At 37.1% G+C, this 21,464-nt stretch overlaps 1 protein-coding gene across 2 annotated transcripts in view; it reads right to left on the bottom strand.

Annotated features, from left to right (window-relative positions):
* The window catches only part of GPC5 (glypican 5), a 1,093,847-nt gene that overhangs the window by 631,031 nt on the left and 441,352 nt on the right, over window positions 1-21,464 (bottom strand). For both annotated transcript variants that reach the window (XM_061170941.1, XM_061170940.1), the window contains exon 6: window positions 1,916-2,036. In XM_061170941.1, coding sequence (XP_061026924.1) covers window positions 1,916-2,036 — 121 coding nt within the window. The remainder of the gene's footprint in view (window positions 1-1,915; window positions 2,037-21,464) is intronic.

Here is a 21,464-nt window from a genome sequence, read left to right on the forward strand (position 1 = left end):
AATCACTGGTCAATGTGGGACAATGAAGACCCACCTCCTTGTTTCAACTCAGGACAACCTGAAAGAGGCCTCCCAGCTCCTGAGGTCCTACTGGGTTCAGGGGAGGCTTCTGTTAAAGCTACAACACGGTTCAGTTGCTCCCTCTGTGCTGTGCTCCTCCCTCCAACCCCTTACTGACTGCAGGGCACCCTGCCGTGAACCTCCTGCATGCACATCTCTGTTTCAGAGTCTCTTTCCCAGGGAACTCCAACAAAAACATATATACATCGGCATATACTTAGGAATCTAGTTTGTTTATGTGTCAAGTTCCTAATAGATTGTTTATTGGCCCACTGGAAATTTAAGAATTAAAAAATAGCCTAAATTTTCCTGAATTCTCATTAGGGTCTCACTGAGTCCAGATTAATTTCACCTGGAGGTCTTCCTTGTTTTTTTTCTCATCATGGGGAAGCAAGGTTCCAAAAATTTGGCAGGAAGAGTGACTTCCGTCCTTCTGAGTGCCTGAGTGACAGTCACTGATGAGCTTATTATCCTTGCTTCTGAGGACAACAGGCTTTCTCCTTGATGACCTCAGCCATTCTGACCCGGGCTCTGGCCCAGCTTCTGAGGCTCACTGCTCCCTCCTACACTGTCACTTTAGCTCCTGCCCTTTTCCCAAGCAACTCAGTTCCAAGAAATGTCTCAGCACTTGCCCCACTAGCAGCATAAGGCACCTATTTACATTACCTTGGAGGTGCCTCTTTGAGGGAACTGGTTTAACTCACTAGTAATTATGGCACCACTTTTCTCTTATACTTTTCCTAATGGAACTTATTTTTGATTCTGCTCTCCAGGGTGAAAGCTCTGTTTTCGCAATGTACTAGCCGTAGAAAGAGCAAAGTAGCCATTACTGCCTCCTGGAAAGGAGAAATCTATGGTATTGGACACAAGCCCCCATATCTTGCTTTGCTCAATATGTAGAGGCTCCCATAAAAATGGAATCCTAAGAACTGGCCCCATATAAACTTAAGTTTTGCAGAACAATTATGAGAAGCATACCAACGACTCTGGAATAATATCAATAAAAACTCAGTACTATGTTTAGGTATAGATTCTGACATAGAATACTAGAAGTCAGTGTCAACTATCCATACAAAGTTTTGCTTAGAAAAAATTAAAATATATGCACATATAAATTGTTATAAAAAGACTAATAACTTAAAAAATAGCGCTTCTTACCCCAAACCCCAACAGATGCAGAATGGAAGGTGGTTTTTACAACATGTAATATAATATTTGGCTTTCATTAATCAAATAGTTTGATGAAATATTCCTTTGACAGATACCTTCATGCTTTACTTGCCATGTATTAAAAACAGCAGTATATACTCACTTAATTAAATAATATTATTAAAGATAAAACAAGTATTTCATAAACAACCATTAGGTAACATGTAAAAGGTGATACAGGAAATAAATACAAGAAATGCATGTGATTCATTTATGGCTTAACTTTTGTTGAAAATGCAGCAAAAACCTTCACAGCAAGGCTCAGAAAGTTGCCTGGAAGGTGACTTTGGCACCTTCCATGCTCTTCTATGTGTTTTCTTTGATGGTGACAGTAGTTCCCATGTCTAAAGCTTATTCATTAGGGATGAAGCTCATCCTGAGATTCTCATTATTCATTGAAACCCTGAAGCCATGGTTCCTTTTACAGATAGATATTGTCTATCCATTAAAATACTGCTGCACATTGACTGTATATGAAAATCACTCAACCAAATATTTCCAAAACTCTAGATACAAATAATTTATTCCAGTACTCAGTTTCAGGTAGGATTATCAGATAGGATTAACAGGTTGATCACATATAATAGAAAGTCATCACTTACTAGTTATTACTGAGTATACCAATAAATAGAGCATTGGCACTTACCTGAATAACATGCTTCAGTTTATCGATAATCTGATTTATCACAGGATCGGTTCCTTTGACTCTGACTTCGGGATTTCCATATTGGGCTTTGATTCCATTTCCAACCACACGCTGAGTATAGCTAACAAAGTGAAAAGTGAAAGATACATGACTTAATAACCTGGTCACAGTATTATCTGCCACAACTTTTTGAACAGATTCGAGTTCAGAATCTTACTCCTTCAATAGTATAAAATAATGTATTTTTTCTTGGACCAGAACCTGGCACAGCTGCAATGTTTTTTCCTGGTAAAACACTTAGCATGCAAATACAAACTATTCGATTGTTATCCTCTCAAAAGACCCAACCAAAAATTGTGTTTTTAATACTACTTACCAATATTCCAAAAAAAGTTAATATACATCTCACTTTTTGTTACCAGTTTTTGCTGAATTACATACATGTCTGAATCCATATCATCTGGGTCAATTCACTTCATTTTATACAGTATTTAGATGAATCACAGTCATATTTTTTTACATATTGGACTACAAAAGAAATATATATATACATACACACATATACACACATATATATGTCACATGTCAACTTAGTATTCAAACAAATATTTAGATTCATCAGTCACAAAGATGTATTAAGTGCCCCCTCCTATATTCTAGTCCTATACTACATGACTGGGGTTATAAGGAGGTATAGGACTCAATTCTTGTCCTCACAGTACTCATTATATACCTGGGAATATAATGTATCAATTAACTTGTTCATTCATGCATTCATTCATTAGATTTTATTATATTTAAAAGTTCTTACTAGATTCCAGCAATATAACTATCTTTGTTTTCCTGACAGTGTGGTGTAGCGTAATGACAAGTGAACAGTTAAAGCACAGCACTAGGAATGAAGGAGACGTTCAGTATGTGGTAGGGATAGCAAGAAGGAAGAGTATATGCCAAGTGAGAAGTAGGGATAACACAAGTAGTAAACAATGAACATATGGAGAAGTTTATTTGGACCAACACACTTGGGGAAAAACTAAAGGAGGAGTTATAGCTTGAGGCAGCCCTTGAAATATTAAGGTAAGGATAGGTCTTGGATGATGTAGTTAATGTGAACTCCAGGGCAAAAGATGACATCCCAGCAGGGGAAATCACAAAGGCACGTGAGTAACACACACAGGGAACCATAACTAGGCTTTTATTTACAAAGGGAGAGAACAAATGGGGGAAAGTAAGAGATGGGGGACATGCCCTGGAGGTTCCATCCCCTCTATGTTTAAGACTCTCCTCTGAGTAAAATGTTGCTCACATTAAAGTATCATGATAAAGTGGCCTCACAGACTTTTCAGGAAGCATTTTCACATAATTTGTAATGTAATATCCCTTCGCTGTATTTGAGCAGAGTATCACAATTATGTACGTGAACCTTCTGAATTTTCTACGGCAGTGGAAACTCTTTGAAAAGATAAAAAGAGGTTCCACTGTTGAGAATATGGCCAAACAAAAGGAGTTTCAAGGAATATCCAGTTATTCCCAATATTATGCATATCCAATGATCAATTTTCAAAAGTAGATCAAACAATTACTAATTATGTCCTTCCAATGACAGTAAATGATGGAACTCTTTGATATGGATAATACCAATTGGATGTGATAAGAATAATGATATTAATAAATCTTTTTATTTTTAAAACAACCTTGAACTCATTTCTTTATGCAGAAATAGAGGGTTTTAAAGTTAGGTATTCCAGTGTAAGTTAGTAACTTAGCAATATATACCAATAACAAATAGTAGAAGGAAAACAATTATGCATATACTATTAATGTGTATTAATATTCTTTAGTTAGGAAGAATCAAGTAAATTGTAAATATTAGGCTTCTCTTAACTTCTCTGTAGCATGCTATATTTTTCTTCCAAATATTTCAAGTAGATTACACATGTGGCTCCTTTATTAGCGTGATCATTATTAATAATAATGATGAATAATGTGAATAAATAAATGGATAAATGATGACTATGATTCAGGCATTGTTTTAATTACTTTCTTTGGAGTTTGTCAGTTCATCTCAGTGACAACCATTTGCTGTAGCCATGAGAACGTGCCTCATAGACTTCAAAATACTGGTAGTGTCATTGACCAGGGCACCTGCTGCTTTGCTCCGAAATCTATTTCTATGTCTCCTCCAACCAATGACTGAGTGCAGCAGAGATACTAAAGCAGAGCCATCACTGGAAGACATAGCATTCCCCTAATGGCCAATTTTGGCTCAGGATTCCCTGCAGCCCCTGCTAAACCTGCCTTAGACTGCACCTCATGCCAGAATGCTTCCACTCTACCTTGCTTCCCTCTCTCCTTCACTCCGGATCACGTTTGCTTCATGGCCAACAGCTCTTCCAGCCTTACCCAGATTCCTCCCTGTTTTCACTCATAGGCATTTCACTTAATAAAACTCCTCTTGTGTTTAGTCCTTCTTTGGCATTTGCTTCTTGGAGGACCCAGAACAGTACACCATATAATATTTATATGATAATTATTCCCAATCTGTAGATTGGGGATCTAAGATTTGAATAGGTTAAGTAACTTTCCCAAGGCAACACTGTTGGTTAAATATACAGCAAGGATATGAACACAGGGAATGTGAGCTCTAGATACAATCATTCAATAATTATGAATGAAAACTCCTGAAACCAACTAACATAAAGATCCAATTAGCTTGGTGCAAAGTGTTTGTTTTTTTAATTGTTTTGTTTTGACTTGATTTGTTTTTTACTGTAACTACAGCATTTCAAAGTCTTCACTGCTTCTAATTAAAAGGGATACACTATTTTCTTCAAAAACCTCTTCAACAAACAGTTGTATATTACTAGATAAAGAGTGAAATAACAGCTGCTGGCAGGGTGAGACTAAACTTATAGACTGCAAGTTTACCTTAAGATTTTCCTTTGTTTCACCTGAAATACAGACATAATGCCAACAATGGAAACTGAGACTCCTCTCTTAACTTTAAATAAACACTTACTTGGTTCACGTCTTGATTTATTTATAGACCATGAAACTTTCTTTTAACATTCAAGAATATTGTTCCACATTAATCCAAATAATTTCTTATTTTTTGTTCTTAATTTTTACAGTTAATAACTAGTTAAATTTATCAGAATTACAATTGATCAATAATCTCCTTCCCAGCTAGTATATTATCGAATAGTTCAGGATCACTATTCTTAGGTATCATTTAAGTAACAAAAATATATTGCAAAGCAGGGCATTTAAGATACTTTAAGTGAAACATACTTTTAAAAAATTAGTTATTCTTTTCTGTTTTTGTAAGGTTAAGAAGAACCACAATGCAACAGTGATATACACACACCAGAATGATTTAAATGAAAAAAGATGATACCAAGCATTGGCACGGATGTAGGGCAGTTAGAACCCTCTCTCCTTGTGGATGGGAGTTTAAACTGATATAAACCACTATTTGACATGTATCCGGGTATATACTAAACAATGTTTACCAAAAGAAAGGTATAGAATTTTCGGAGAAGTACTATGCAAAATAGCCCCCAACTGGACAAAACCCAAATATCCCTAAACATTAGCATGGGCAAATAAATGGTAGAATGTTTACATAATGTCATACTATATAGCAATAAGAATGAATGAATTATAACTATATTCCAAATCTTATAAGCTAAATATTAAATGAAAGAAGCAAGATATGGAACATATGCTATGATTCCATTCATTAAAAGTTAAAAACTAATCAATGATGTTCCAAATCACCATAAGTACTACTCTAGGAGATAGTGTGCAGAAGCTTGAAGGGGGTTTCTGGGGTTCTAGTAATATGTTTCTTGATTTGGATCCTGGTTCCACAAGAGTGCTCATTTTACATTAAAAAAAAAAAAAAGAATTGAACTGCAGAGTTAAAATTTGGATACCTCACTGTATACATGTATTTTCAACCTAAACAAAACATATACGTTGAAAACTTCTTGTGCTCTTTTTCTTAATATGCATACAACAGACAAATTTGTATTGAACAATGTATAAATAAAAGATCAACATAGGTATTTTTAACACGAGCTAAATGGTTTTGTCATCATAAAATTAGTAATTTAGGCTCCTAGTTTGACACAAAAACTCCCTGCAGACTTTAATTTGCATGCAAAAAATACAGTTACTAAATCAAAGTTTTTCCAACAGACTTCTTATATGAGTTTTTCTCATTATGAAATTTTAATAAATCATTAATCACTCTTTTTCCTCCTAAATGTACAAGTAATGGATAAAACATTTCAAGGAACCTTACAGAGGCTTCTTGACTTGAAAAACTGCTCACATTTCAATGAGAAGGAGGGAACAAAACACACACAAAAAAGAGGCAAATTTTTTGTTAGAGAAGTAATAGAGCCACCATCTGTGCCTGTTTCTTTTAAGCAGGTCTGGGAATGGATGACAGCAGTTTAATAGGAATACTCATTCCACAAGTATGACTTGTTTCTCATTAACATGGCAAAAGGCAAGTACGGATATATTTACATTCTATAAAAATGTTTTAAAATGATGATTAACAAGATTCCAGTTCTCTTTGTGTTCAACAGATGAAATATTAAAAAGAAGTGCTAATACATCTACACACGGTATGTCATTAGGAAGTCATTTCTCCCGACATTACCAACATTTCTTATTTGAAACACACCATGCTCTCTTGGCTGATATTAATTTCATTTTCTTGGGAATGCAATAGAATTTGTTTCAGATTCACATCAAAAGTATGGTATTTTGATGTGCATTTATACAATTTCAGGTGGAAAATATATATAAAATCTGACCCTGGAATTCGTTATGAATCATTGAAGTGATCTGTCTTAGAAGTTTTTGATAACTTCACTGGGACAAGATGTAAGAATATGATCATTGATCAGAGATGAGGAAAACACCTTATCAGGGGCTTTCTCTTTCTACCATTATTGCCATCTCTGTTAGAGATTCAAGATTGAGAATGGGGACCATGTTGGTGGTGGTGGTAATAATAGCAGCAGTAGTAGATGTTTTGTTTATATCCTTTTTTCTGACTTGGTTAGGTGATTGTATATTAAAATTCCTTCCATTTCCAGAGTTTTGAGTCTCTTAGTTTTAGGAGTGTCTTTGACTCTGGTAAATGCATTGCTGTCTCTGGTTTAAAGGTCTGGGAAGCACAGTGTAGGTATTCATCAGTGGACCCCTTCCTCCAGAACAAATTTCTCTTTCAAACCATCTCTGGGCCCCCCTTCTTGGTTTTGGTAGCAAATGTGAAGTAAGTACTAGTGATCTGTTTTTTGTAACTTTTTCTCAAATACCTGGGTGACACTGCATGCCACTGCTGAATGCTGTTTTGTGCACATGCAGCTTCTATACAGCCCTTCTCCTTGACAGTGAAGGTCTTAATCTTCAAACTCTCAGAACAGATAGGAGTCATATGATTGATTTTATGTGCCAGGTTTAAGAGAATAACCTTTCATGATAGGTAAGAGGCCTACAGGGGATTCAGAGAATGCAGATATCTGTAGAATCAATTCAAAAAGATTCAACCTTCTGTGATTCCACTATCTCACTTCAATTGTTGAGCCACAAACTATTTTTAAGTTAATTTCTACCATTTATTTGACTTTATAATTATAGATAATAATGTCTAAGTTTGAAATATATGTTTCTGACCTTAAATAATGAAGTCAAAATAAATAGAATTGATAGAGACCTTATTATGGACTTTATTATTATTTATAGATAACTAAGTACCTACTGAGGATATCACAGTTTGTGATATCTTACGGAAAACACTCATTAACATTATTCTAATAAGGTAATGTCATGCTTTGTATAGCAATCAACAAGGAATTTTTAGCAGATCACTACATATAACGTTATATAAATTTAATTTCACCAACCTTTTTTTAGAGACATTACAAAATCCTAAAAGTCCTTAGAATCTTACACAGTTTTTTTGTATTGTTTTCCAAATGTAATTGGCACCAACGTTAGTTAAACTTCAGACATGAAACTAACAACTGCATCAAAATATACTTTAAAATTAGTTGCAAGATACAATAATTCTCAGATTATCAACATACCATGCAAATGAACCACCCAGGTATTTCCTACCAATACATAACACAATAAAATCAGAGAGAAAGAAACTTTGAATTTCAGAGCGTACTAGTTTCCTAGGGCCACAATAACAAACTACCACAAAGTAGCTGTTTCCACAATCCTACACAGCAAATAGAAACACAGATGAACAATTTGCAAATAAACACCAATGAGAGGGGGAAGGACAATCATAATGGTAAGATATATTTTAACTGAGGGACAGTTAATTAAATATTTTTTAATATATTTATTAAGCCTACCTTTAATGGAATCATTTTCTTTTTTCTTCCTTTACTTTTGGAAATTTGTAGCTTGTTTTTTTTTATAAAGGACACTCTTTGACAAATACGGTTTTCAAAGTTTAAATCCATCATCAATACTCTATTAATTGGACAGTTTTGATATGTGGTTGGTACATGTATTTTTGGATTGGGGGTGGGAGTCTGTCAAGGAAGCCAACAAGCTCAGTATTATGTAGCTTTTATTGTAAATACTTTTGTCTGCTCTTATTTTAGGCATGACCAAATAAATTGGTTAGAATATTAATGAAAGTCAGACATAATAACATAATAAGAACTACATGGAAAAAATGCTTATATATAAAATACACATAATATATAATAATATAGTATATAATATATAATGTATATACATACAAACATTTATATATACATAAAATAAACATTTATATACACAATAATATATATGCATCTATTTATACGTACTTACACACACATACACACACATACCCTACTGTTCCCGTATTCACTTTCTTTACATTCATTTTCAATAGCAAAAAAGTGGACTTCCTGGGCCCATAAAAGAGATTTGAAATTTTAAAAGATTTGTAAATAATTTTTCTTAAGGAAAGTAAGCCTGTAGTAATTAATTAGTATATAGAAAACAATTAGAAGTTGAGCATAACACATCCGTTTGAATACCCAGTTTCAACCCTGTCTCCAATCCCAACTTAAAGTTCTGTCCATTTTGTGGTCTGTTGAATCTCAAAAAATAAAAATTGATAGGTTTCAAATCACAGTTATTACGAAGAGGAAGCTGGAGGAGGTGGGGAAATAACTCAGCTTTCTGTCCGTGCCTCATCTTAACTACACCACAGCCAAATTCCTACTATCAGACAGTCCTGAAAAAACAATCCACCTGTGTAATGGACTCTAATTTGTGTTCACTTGCATATATGAGAAAATTGCTTCTCCAGCTATTTCTTGGCAAACCCAGTTATGTGGTGCAAAAAACAGTTGGACCTAGTTCCATAGACAGAACTCTACGTGCCTATGGACTTTCAGATTCCTACAGTTGTGATTCCTCTCTGAACACACTTGGCTGACTCAGCATGTGAAAAAGATGCATACACAGAAGGCAGGAGGTTTCTGATGGCTGGCAGAGTCCAAACAGAATGGGTGTTTCTGGTCCAGATGACCTGGAGATTCTGTACCTCGAGGCAAATTTGGCCAACCTCTCCCTCACTCTCTGTGCTTTCCCTCTACTTCCCCTCTTTCAGTCATTTAAATGATTTCTGCAAGGTCCTTCGGTTTACACTCTATTCCTCCTGCCTAGAAATTCTATCTCTTTCCCCAGTCACTACACCAAGCTTTAAAAGGGGTTTTGCTAATATGATTAAATCTGAGATTCTGAGATAGAGAGATTACCCTGGATTATCCGTGTGGGCCCCAAATTCCCATATGGCATGTATCCCTTTAAGTGGAAGACAGAGGGAGTTTTTTGGTTTTGGATTTGTTTGTTTGTTTGTTTTTTTAATTAATTAATTTTATTTTTGGTTGCGTTGGGTCTTTGTTGCTGCGCGTGGGCTTTCTCTAGTTGTGGTGAGCGGGGGCTACTCTTCCTTGCGGCGCGCAGGCTTCTCATTTCGGAGGCTTCTCTTGTTGCAGCGCACCGGCTCTAGGTGCGCAGGATTCAGTAGTTGTGGCATGCGGGCTCAGTAGTTGTGGCTCGTGGGCTCTAGAGCGCAGGCTCAGTAGTTGTGGCGCACGGGCTTAGTTGCTCCGCTGCATGTGGGATCCTCCCAGACTAGGGCTCAAACCCATGTCCCCTGCATTGGCAGGCAGGTTCTTAACTAACTGCACCACCAGGGAAGCCTCTGGTTTTTGTTTTTTTACGAAAGTAAAAGGAGAAGGCAATAGGACCACTAGGCAGGGACTGAAGTGATGCTGCCACAAACCCAAGAATGCTAGAAGCTTGAAGAGGCAAGGCATGAATTCTCCCCTAGAACCACGGCCTTAGAGCAACTAGATTTGGGCCCAGCAATACTGATTTCAGACTTCAGACCTGAAACTGTTAGCTATCACATTTCTGCAGTTGTAAGTCACTCACTGGTAATTTGCTATAACAGTCACAGGAAACTAATACAACTAACTGCCAACTAGGGTGTCTCTTCTAGGTTATTGGCTCTTGTAACTATTGCTTGCTAACACTTTTTGTTTTTTCTGGGATACATGTATCATTATTGTAATTAAGTAATTAACTGCACAATAGTTAGTGCCTATAACTCCCTTCTAGACTGTAAATTCTTGAGGTCAATTAGTGTGTCTGTCTTAATCATCCTCTAGTTCCAGGGCTTGACAAAATGCTTTGAATATGAGAGCTTAACACATATTTGCTATCTGAGTGCATATATGACTGATACAAAAGTAAACCAAAAAATAACTTTCAAGAGATAAGTTATCTTTTCCAGAATGGGTTCTTATGAAATTCCTCAACGTTCCTGAATTTGGTAACAAATCCCATGAATCTGTAATTTCATTTTAATGCTGATTTGGTCCAGTTTTAACTAGTTTCTGAATAGCACTTTTTAATGGAGTCTCATCCAAGGTCTCATTAGAAATAAAAAGAAATTAGTAAAATAGAACAAACAGCATAAACACTAAATCCTAAAGCTGACACTCAATACATAAACTAACTGTAAAAACAATTAAGTTAAACCTTCCTATCCATATTTTACTTCACAGGAGGGAAGAATTTCTTCTATATAAAATCAGGTAAGATGGTAGTTGGCTCTCCCTAGCCTGTCGCTGAGTCATTCCTGTAGGAGCCCTGAGAAGGAGCAGTTGTTCTTCTACAGCCCCAGTCCTGTTTTTTGAGGGGCCTAATATACACTCCTTGAGAGACTGAAGCTACAATAAAAGAACAAGATGCAGCAAGATCCTGCCAGGACCTGGAGAATATTTTCCTCAAGAAAAGCCTTGTTGGGTGAAGCAACAGAGGAGCCTGGGTACCTGAAGCGATTTACAACCCAAGTGATTCGGGTCTTAGTCACATAGACTTCCCAGCATCTTCGCTCCCTCTGCCACCGCCCCCTCCCTGATCTCGCTCCCCCTAGCAAGAATTCAGCCTCTTTTCCTATTTTCCCTTCCCTTTCCCACATTACAACTTTGCTATTTAGTACAAAAAGATTTAATGACGTTTAGGGAACAATGGAGAGAGAGTATAAAGCAAATCAGGAAATTCCTGATAAACATGTGACCTGCGCCATACCAACGGGCTATTTAAAATTAATTTCAAAATAAAATACAGCCTTTCTTTAGAATCCCCACCCAGAAATCAGTAACATATATCATTTACAAACAGTACTCATTCTTGCCCCCCACTCTACATGTGTGCTGAACATTGCAATACGTCTTGTGCCTTGAACGAGACAGCATAGGACAGGTATCCACCTTCGCCTAGCTGAGCTATTCCAATAAATGCTGCTGGCTACTGAGAGGATGTGCATATCAACCTACTCTCCTCCAGCTTAGAAGTAAAAAGAAGCTCAGCCATCATCTCAAAGGTAAGTGAGATGGAAATGTGGCTATTTATTTTTTATTCAAAAACCTGATTTCAGATAAATATTACTACCTTCTAGGTAAAGAGAATGGGGAAAATATAACAGAAAACACACACACAACTAAAAATCATCCTGTGAAAACAAGAAAGGGAATATCATGTTGAAGACTTAGGGAAAGAATACCCCTAAAAATGATTTTACTGTTGAACAAGAAGAAATATTTAGAAAATTGCTTTAAACTACTTAAACTATGAAGAGTATGTAGAAAGACAGGTCATTTATGAAACAGGAGCTGAAAGTTATAATGACAAAATGGGCCTAAATGGCAAAATGGGAGATGTGTGAGATTAGGAGGTTTATATGAAAACTAAAGTGCAATAGCAAAATTTCCATCCACAATGGGATCCGTGGAGAACAAAACTGATGCACTGAAAAGCTCAAGCAGCAATTGAATCAGGGCCCAGGGGGAAAGAGAAAGGCATAAAATAATGACAGAAAAGATGGTAGATGGAATGCCAGAGATGGGAGTTCTGACTCAAGAATAATTTGTAAACCTGAGAAAAAAACAAGAGTAACTTGATATGAAACAATAATCAAAGCTATAACTTAATACGAAGAAGAAAAGGACTAACCAGATTCTAGTTGTGGTGGGAAAACAGTGAAGACTTACCCATATGTAGACAGAAACTAGCCAAACCCCAAAACTGCAAAAATAAAGAAAATATCAGACTAATATATATATAGAAAAAAAAGTTAGTTAAAAATAAACTATATCAGGTTTACTTTAGACCTTTCTCCTGCTGTGTGAATATATTAGAAGACGTGGAGACTTTAATAAGAATATGACCCAAAACATCATATCTATCAGGTTCTGTATCAAGGTTGAATGCAAAGGGATGACATTTCTATATATCCCACTGATCTGTCCTTCCAATAATAATTTGCTCAAGGACATATCAGTACATATTGGGGAAAAATTATCAAAATTAAACTTTCAAGAATTAGAAAGTTGTGAATCCAAAATCCTGAAAGGAGACAACTGATCTGATTAAAGTTCATTTTACATGTTTTATAATTGTTTACCACAAAATTATGATTAAAGTAAAATTTCAAAAGAAAATAAAATAAATATTTAATAAATGCAATATTTCACATTCCTAGTTATAATACTAGATATTGAGGATTGTTAGGGGCAAAGGGAAGGAAAAGCATTCTATATCCCTCATCTAACATTGAGTGAACTCAAGAGATAGCATTAAAAATTCCTGTAGGCTCTACTGAAAGTGTCCAGATTCAGAACACTAGTGACCATTTCCAACATGATCATTCTAGTCTAGACCATACATTTTTCCTTATCTGATTATGGCAAAAGACTCCCTCCTGGACTCCCAGCTTCACCTTGATCCCCTTCACCTTTTCTTTACACAAGAGCCAGAGAGATATTATTAAAAGTAATTCAGATCATGCCACTTCTCTACTTAAGACTTTTCAATAGATCCCATCTCAGTCAGAGGGAATTCCAAAGTCCTTACAATGGCCTACAAGGCCCTCTCTCCGTAATCTGCCTCTTCTCCTTTATTTCTCTGACATCATCTACTAATACTCTTCCTCTCCTTCATTATGCTTCAACCACACTGGTTTCCATGATGGTACTCTATGAATAAGTCCACAGGCTCCTGATTCAGGGTTATTGCACAAGCTGTGTTCTCTCTGGATGCTCTTTCCTCAATAAAGCATGGCTTCTCATCTCTTTCAAGTCTTTCCTCAAATGCCTTCCACCTGATATATAATTGCCATGTCTGGCAGTTTTAAACATGGCATCAAAATAGGCTGACATTCTTCTCATCAAGAGATGGATCTGTGTCTCCTTCCCTTCATCTGGTCATGCTTGTTACTGCTATAACCAGGAGAGTATGGCAAGTAATTTTATGGACTTCTAAGGCTAGATAGTAAAAGCCCATACACTTCTGCCTGGTTCCCTTGGAAAGCTCAGCCTCTGGTAACCCAGCTACCATATGAGGAGTTCAACCACACTGACACCACCATGATGGAGAAGCCATATATAAGCCATGTGGAGGTCCTCTAGTGAAGAGTCCCTCTCAGCTAAGCCACTCCCACCAATTTACAAGACATAGAAAAGAAGCCATGGACTTTGCACATTGACTTGTTTGCCAGCTGAGCACCACTGAATCACCCTAGTTAATGACACGGGAGCAGAAGAATTACCCAGGTGAATCCTGCTAGAATTTCCTAACCTAAAGAATCCATGAGGAAAATAATAAAAGAAATAATCCATGAGAAAAATAAAAATCAAAACACTTTGATTTCAGATAAAGTAGAATTTAAGTGGAAATGTTCACAGGAAAAAATAAAAATATTAATAATACAAGGCAGGATAGTCATTAAAGGTATAGCAGCAATAATTCTTTATTCAATGAGTTACATACCATGAACATTTATAAGGCAAAATGTATTAATGATATATGAATGTATAATTACAGATAAAATTATAATTGGAAGATATTTAATTGATAGAATTAGCATGTCTCTCAGTTATAACTGATTAGATTAAAAGATTAAAAATATAATTTGACCATCATAATGTATAAGATTTTTTAATAGGTATATTCAAAAATTTGTGTACCATGAAGAATATTTTTCTTTCAGGTCTCCACTGAAGATGAAAAATGGATTATATTTGAGACCGCAAAGAAAGTCTCACTATATTTTTAAAAGTAGAAATTATGTGGGTTATATTACCTACCCAAAAAACTCGATATGATTGTATAGAAAAATCTCAAACTGTTCATCCCAAAGATTGAATCTCATCATCACAAAGATTGACTCTGAGTCCTATTTTAGTCTTAACTCACAACACGAATTTGGTTATTTATTAACTTTTCTTGAACCTCAAGTGCCTTAATGTCTAAAATATCAGTGATGTGGTCTAATTTTCAGGGTGCTTTGAGTACTAAGTGAAACTATATATGTATACTGCCAACAATAAGCATTTTAATAAATATTAGTACTATTATTTTGATCTAAAAAAGAATTAAAAACTATTCATTTTTAGAATGCTTCACTTTTCTCTAATCATAGATATAAAAGAGATACACAGAATCAAAGGGAAAAAATACTGAGAATAATACTTTTGAAAGAAGAAGGTCAGTTATTTCTTATAAGAACATTTCCTGCAGATAGAAGTTTACATTAAACTGCTTCAAAATAATACAAAATCCTGAGGAACTAACTCATCTAGTGAGTTTTATTATGCCAATATCAATTGCCTGATTTAGATAATGTGCTGCAATTAAATAAAATGTCCTCTTTGGGGGAAACTGGGTAGTGGGTACGTGGGGGTCTCTCTGTATTTTGTTTGTAACTTCTTGTGAGTCTATAATTACTTCGAAATAAAAAGTTAAAAAAAATTCAAACTGAAATCCTAGAGAACGTGATTCAAGAAGAGAGAGAAAAGTTGGAAGACAAATTAGAGAGTGCCTTAGAAACAGTGAATTTAACCCTTCAAAATGAAAGAACTGGGAACAAACAGAACTCTTACCTGAGGAAAAACATTTAAAAAAAATATGATTAAATGAAATACAAATTTATTACTGAAAAAAATCCGATGAAATTAAGCAGCAGCAACCCCTGTAGTTACCAATCCACTGCATCTGAAGTTTTCCAAAATCTCAGTTCTTTTTGAAAATAAGGTAGCCCCTTTAACATACCTATTTAGTGGTACTATAAAATATCAATTACCATTAAAAAGAACCTTATTGTATGCTAAGGGCAGCTACAAAAACAAAGGTTACTATTCTTGGAAAATGCAAAGCAAGGGAAGATAGGAAATTGTCAAGGCTAATTAGAATCAACTAGGAGAGTAAAGATTCCTGACACAGACTGAATATTTCTACTTTATGCAGACAAAAGGGCATCCAATAAAGGACACATACCATCCATTACTCAGGAGACCAAACCTTGGAGACACAAGTCTGACATTTTCTATTTCCTTTAAAACAACCCTGCAAATCTCTTGGAACCCACAGCAACACACTTGGAGATTTGAGATTACCCAATAATTTCAGAACTGATGTTTGACATAACACTGACGTGTTGAATATTTTCCTTTAGCCACAGGAGATCTCCAGCTCCAGAAATCCTAAGTCAAAGGAGCATACACTCAATTCATTCTTTGTTATTGAGTGGTTTGTTTTTGCTAGATAATTTATGGAAAATTAGCACAAAATGACAGCTATGATACAGTGTAAGAATACCAAGCAGATGAAAAACTTGAATATTACTGCCAACATAAGATAAGAAGGGCAGTCAGCAAATAAAGGTCAAATGAAAGAAGCAACCTAAGTTTCTATGTAATGTCAACTCTGAAATGCAGTTTCAGCAAAAGTCTGGACAAACAGAGTTTGGTTGTCTTTTTTTCTTGCTTAAGCTATACTTTGAAATTCTCCATGGCTGCAGATATAAACCATCATCAAAATCCTAACAAATGTTTATTACTTTTGACTCAATAATTTAAATTTTGCCATGGTGAGTAAATCCACGGAAGAGTAGTCCAAATACCAGGAGAAAGAAATTCATCATGGCATTATTTTGGTGGGCAAAATTAAAAATAACTGAAGTATACATCAGCGAATTATGTCACATTTATTCTAAGGAATCACATAAAAACATTAAAAATTATTTATAAAATTATCTATAAAAAGTTGACTTGGAGAAATTCTGGCTATACTATGTTAGGTGACAAAAGCAATATTAAAATTGTTTATATAATATTACCACAGCCATATGAAAATTATGCTTAGAATAATTAATAACACATTTTCAAGTATATGGTGGCCATAACATTTATTGGATATCCAGGCCATTACTAAGAGTGAAAAAGTGGCTACTAATAAATAGTTTAGGACAAGAGGTCTAAATTGGGAATCTCCTAGAGTCACAGGACAGGTCTCACCCTACCTGTGTTGTGTTTTACTATGTTCCAGACAGGGCTTCAAGTAGTTTGCACATTTAATCTCATTTAATCCACATGAGAACACAGGGATGTGGATAACATTAGTATTCACATTTTATAGGTGAATACACTGAGGCACAGAGACATTTAATAACTTGCCCCAATTTGGCGAGTTTGAATTTAAGGCCAGCCTGGCTAAAGAGTCCATGCTTTTAATCACTGTGCAAAATGCTTCCTAGAAACACGGGAAGGAAACACACCAAACTACTAACAGTGGAGACTGAATTTGGAGAAATTGTAATGCTTTCTTAAATGATTCAAAATTTTCTAGACTGTCTATGCCAATTGCATATCATTTTCAAAAGAAAAACATTTTAAATGAATCTGTAATTTATTAACATAAAAGAAAATGTTGCATCTATTTGCCCACCTTTTGGTATAAAATAAACTATAAAATAATAATGATTGTGGATTAACAAATCAATATCTTGAAACCATTTGTAATTTTATTTTCTTAATTATTTGCTGATTTTATAAGTACAATGATCATTTATTTTCCTTTTTTTGGTCCCTCTTTACAAATGAGTGATTTCTCTGGAATTTATAAGAATATCAGGGAGGGGGAGAAGAAGATGGGGAGGGGGAGAAGAAGATGGTGGAAGAGTAAGACGCGGAGATCACCTTCCTTCCCACAGATACATTAGAAATACATCTACACGTGGAACTGCTCCTACAGAACACCCACTGAATGCTGGCAGAAAATGTCAGACCTCCCAAAAGGCAAGGAACTCCCCACGTACTTGGGTAGGGCAAAAGAAAAAAGAAATAACAGACAAAAGAATAGGGACGGGACCTGCACCTGTGGGAGGGAGCCGTGAAGGAGGAAAAGTTTCCACGCACTAGGAAGCCCCTTCGTGGGCAGAGACTGCGGGTGGCAGAGGGGGGAAAGCTTCAGAGCCACGGAGGAGAGCGCAGCCACAGGGGTGCGGAGGGCAAAGCGGAGAGACTCCCGCACAGAGGAGCGGCGCCGAGCAGCACTCACCAGCCCGAGAGGCTTGTCTGCTCACCCGCCGGGGCGGGCGGGGGCTGGGAGCTGAGGCTCGGGCTTCGGTCGGATCGCAGGGAGAGGACTGGGATTGGCAGCATGAACACAGCCTGAAGGGGTCAGTGCACCACAGCTAGCCGGGAGGGAGTCCGGGAAAAAGTCTGCAGCTGCCAAAGAGGCAAGAGACTTTTCTTGCCGCTTTGTTTCACGGCGCGCGAGGAGAGGAGATTCAGAGCGCCGCCTAAATGAGCTCCAGAGACGGGCGCGAGCCGCGGCTATCAGCGCGGACCCCAGAGACGGGCATGAGACGCCAAGGCTGCTGCTGCCGCCACCAAAAAGCCTGTGTGCGAGCACAGGTCACTCTCCACACCGCCCCTCCCGGGAGCCGGTGCAGCCCGCCACGGCCAGGCTCCCGTGATCCAGGGACAACTTCCCCAGGAGAACGCATGGCGCGCCTCGGGCTGGTGCAACGTCACGCCGGCTTCTGCCGCCGCAGGCTCGCCCCGCATCCGTATCCCTCCCTCCCCCCCGGCCTGACTGAGCCAGAGCCCCCGAAGCAGCTGCTCCTTTAACCCCGTTCTGTCTGGGCGGGGAACAGACGCCCTGAAGCGACCTACAAGCAGAGGCGGCTCCAAATCCAAAGTTGAACCCCGGGAGCTGTGAGAACAAAGAAGAGAAAGGGAAATCTCTCCCAGCAGCCTCAGAAGCAGCGGATTAAAACTCCACAAACAACTTGATGTGCCTGCATCTGTTGAATACCTGAATAGACAACGAATCATCCCAAATTCAGGAGGTGGACTTTGGGAGCAGGATATATTAATTTTTCCCCTTTTCCTTTTTTTTTTTTGAGTGTTTATGTATATGCTTCTGGGTGAGATTTTGTCTGTATAGCTTTGCTTTATAATAGCTTTATTTTACTTCACTATATTTTATCCTCTTTCTTTCTTTCTTTCTTTCTTTCTATTTTTTCTCCCTTTTACTCTGAGCCGTGTGGATGAAAGGCTCTTGGTGCTCCAGCCAGGCATCAGGGCTGTGCCTCTGAGGTGGGAGAGCCAACTTCAGGGCACTGGTCCACAAGAGACCTCCCAGCTCCACGTAATACCAAACGGTGAAAATCTCTTAGAGATCTCCATCTCAACATCAAGACCCAGCTTCACTCAACGACCAGCAAGCTACAGTGCTGGACACCCTATGTCAAACAACTAGCAAAACAGGAACACAGCCCCATCCATTAACAGAGAGGCTGCCTAAAATCATAATAAGGCCACAGACACCCCAAAATACACCACCAGACGTGGACGTGCCCACCAGAAAGACAAGATCCAGCCTCATCCACCAGAACACAGGCACTAGTTCCCTCCACCAGGAAGCCTACACAACCCACTGAACCAACCTTAGCCACTGGAGACAGATACCAAAAACAATGGGAACTATGAACCTGCAGCCTGTGAAAAGGAGACCCCAAACACAGTAAGATAAGCAAAATGAGAAGACAGAAAAACACACAGCAGATGAAGAAGCAGGGTCAAAACACACCAGACCTAACAAATGAAGAGGAAATAGGTAGTCTACCTGAAAAAGAATTCAGAATAATGATAGTAAGGATGATCCAAAATCTTGGAAATAGAATAGACAAAATGCAAGAAACATTTAACAAGGACGTAGAAGAACTAAAGAGGAACCAAGCAATGATGAAAAACACAATAAATGAAATTAAAAATACTCTAGATGGGATCAATAGCAGAATAACTGAGGCAGAAGAACGCATAAGTGACCTGGAAGATAAAATGGTGGAAATAACTACTGCAGAGCAGAATAAAGAAAAAAGAATGAAAAGAACTGAGGACAGTCTCAGCGACCTCTGGGACAACATTAAACGCACCAACATTCTAATTATTGGGGTCCCAGAAGAAGAAGAGAAAAAGAAAGGGACTGAGAAAATATTTGAAGAGATTATAGTTGAAAACTTCCCTAATATGGGAAAGGAAATAGTTAATCAAGTCCTGGAAGCACAGAGAGTCCCATACAGGATAAATCCAAGGAGAAACACGCCAAGACACATATTAATCAAACTATCAAAAATTAAATATAAAGAAAACATATTAAAAGCAGCAAGGGAAAAACAACAAATAACACACAAGGGCATCCCCATAAGGTTAACAGCTGATCTTTCAGCAGAAACTCTGCAAGCCAGAAGGGAGTGGCAGGATATACTTAAAGTGATGAAGGAGAAAAACCTACAACCAAGATTACTCTACCCAGCAAGGATCTCATTCAGATTTGATGGAAAATTAAAACCTTTACAGACAAGCAAAAGCTGAGAGAGTTCAGCACCACCAAACCAGCTTTACAACAAATGCTAAAGGAACTTCTCTAGGCAAGAAACACAAGAGAAGGAAAACACTTACAATAACAAACCCAAAACATTTAAGAAAATGGGAATAGGAACATACATATCGATAATTACCTTAAATGTAAATGGATTAAATGCTCCCACCAAAAGACACAGACTGGCTGAATGGATACAAAAACAAGACCCATATATATGCTGTCTATAAGAGACCCACTTCAGACCTAGAGACACATACAGACTGAAAGTGAGGGGATGGAAAAAGATATTCCATGCAAATGGAAATCAAAAGAAAGCTGGAGTAGCAATTCTCATATCAGACAAAATAGACTTTAAAATAAAGACTATTACAAGAGACAAAGAAGGACACTATATAATGATCAAGGGATCAATCCAAGAGGAAGGTATAACAATTGTAAATATTTATGCACCCAACATAGGAGCACCTCAATACATAAGGCAAATACTAACAGCCATAAAAGGGGAAATTGACAGCAACACAATCATAGTAGGGGACTTTAACACCCCACTTTCACCAATGGACAGATCTTACAAAATGAAAATAAATAAGGAAAAACAAGCTTTAAATGATACATTAAACAAGATGGACTTAATTGATATTTATAGGACATTCCACCCAAAAACAACAGAATACACATTCTTCTCAAGTGCTCATGGAACATTCTCCAGGATAGATCATATCTTGGGTCACAAATCAAGCCTTGGTAAATTTAGGAAAATTGAAATCGTATCAAGTATCTTTTCCGACCACAACGCTATGAGACTAGATATCAATTACAGGAAAAGATCTGTAAAAAATACAAACACATGGAGGCTACACAATACACTACTTAATAACGAAGTGATCACTGAAGAAATCAAAGGGGAAATCAAAAAATACCTAGAAACAAATGACAATGGAGACACGATGACCCAAAACCTATGGGACGCAGCAAAAGCAGTGGTAAGAGGGAAGTTTATAGCAATGCAAGCCTACCTCAAGAAACAGGAAACATCTCGAATAAACAACCTAACCTTGCACCTAAAGCAATTAGAGAAAGAAGAACAAAAAAACCCCAAAGCTAGCAGAAGGTAAGAAATCATAAAGATCAGGTCAGAAATAAATGAAAAAGAAATGAAGGAAACAATAGCAAATATCAATGAAACTAAAAGCTGGTTCTTTGAGAAGATAAACAAAATTGATAAACCATTAGCCAGACTCATCAAGAGAAAAAGGGAGAAGACTCAAAT

Source organism: Eubalaena glacialis, chromosome 16, assembly GCF_028564815.1.
Source record: "Eubalaena glacialis isolate mEubGla1 chromosome 16, mEubGla1.1.hap2.+ XY, whole genome shotgun sequence".
Lineage (NCBI taxonomy): Eukaryota > Metazoa > Chordata > Mammalia > Artiodactyla > Balaenidae > Eubalaena > Eubalaena glacialis.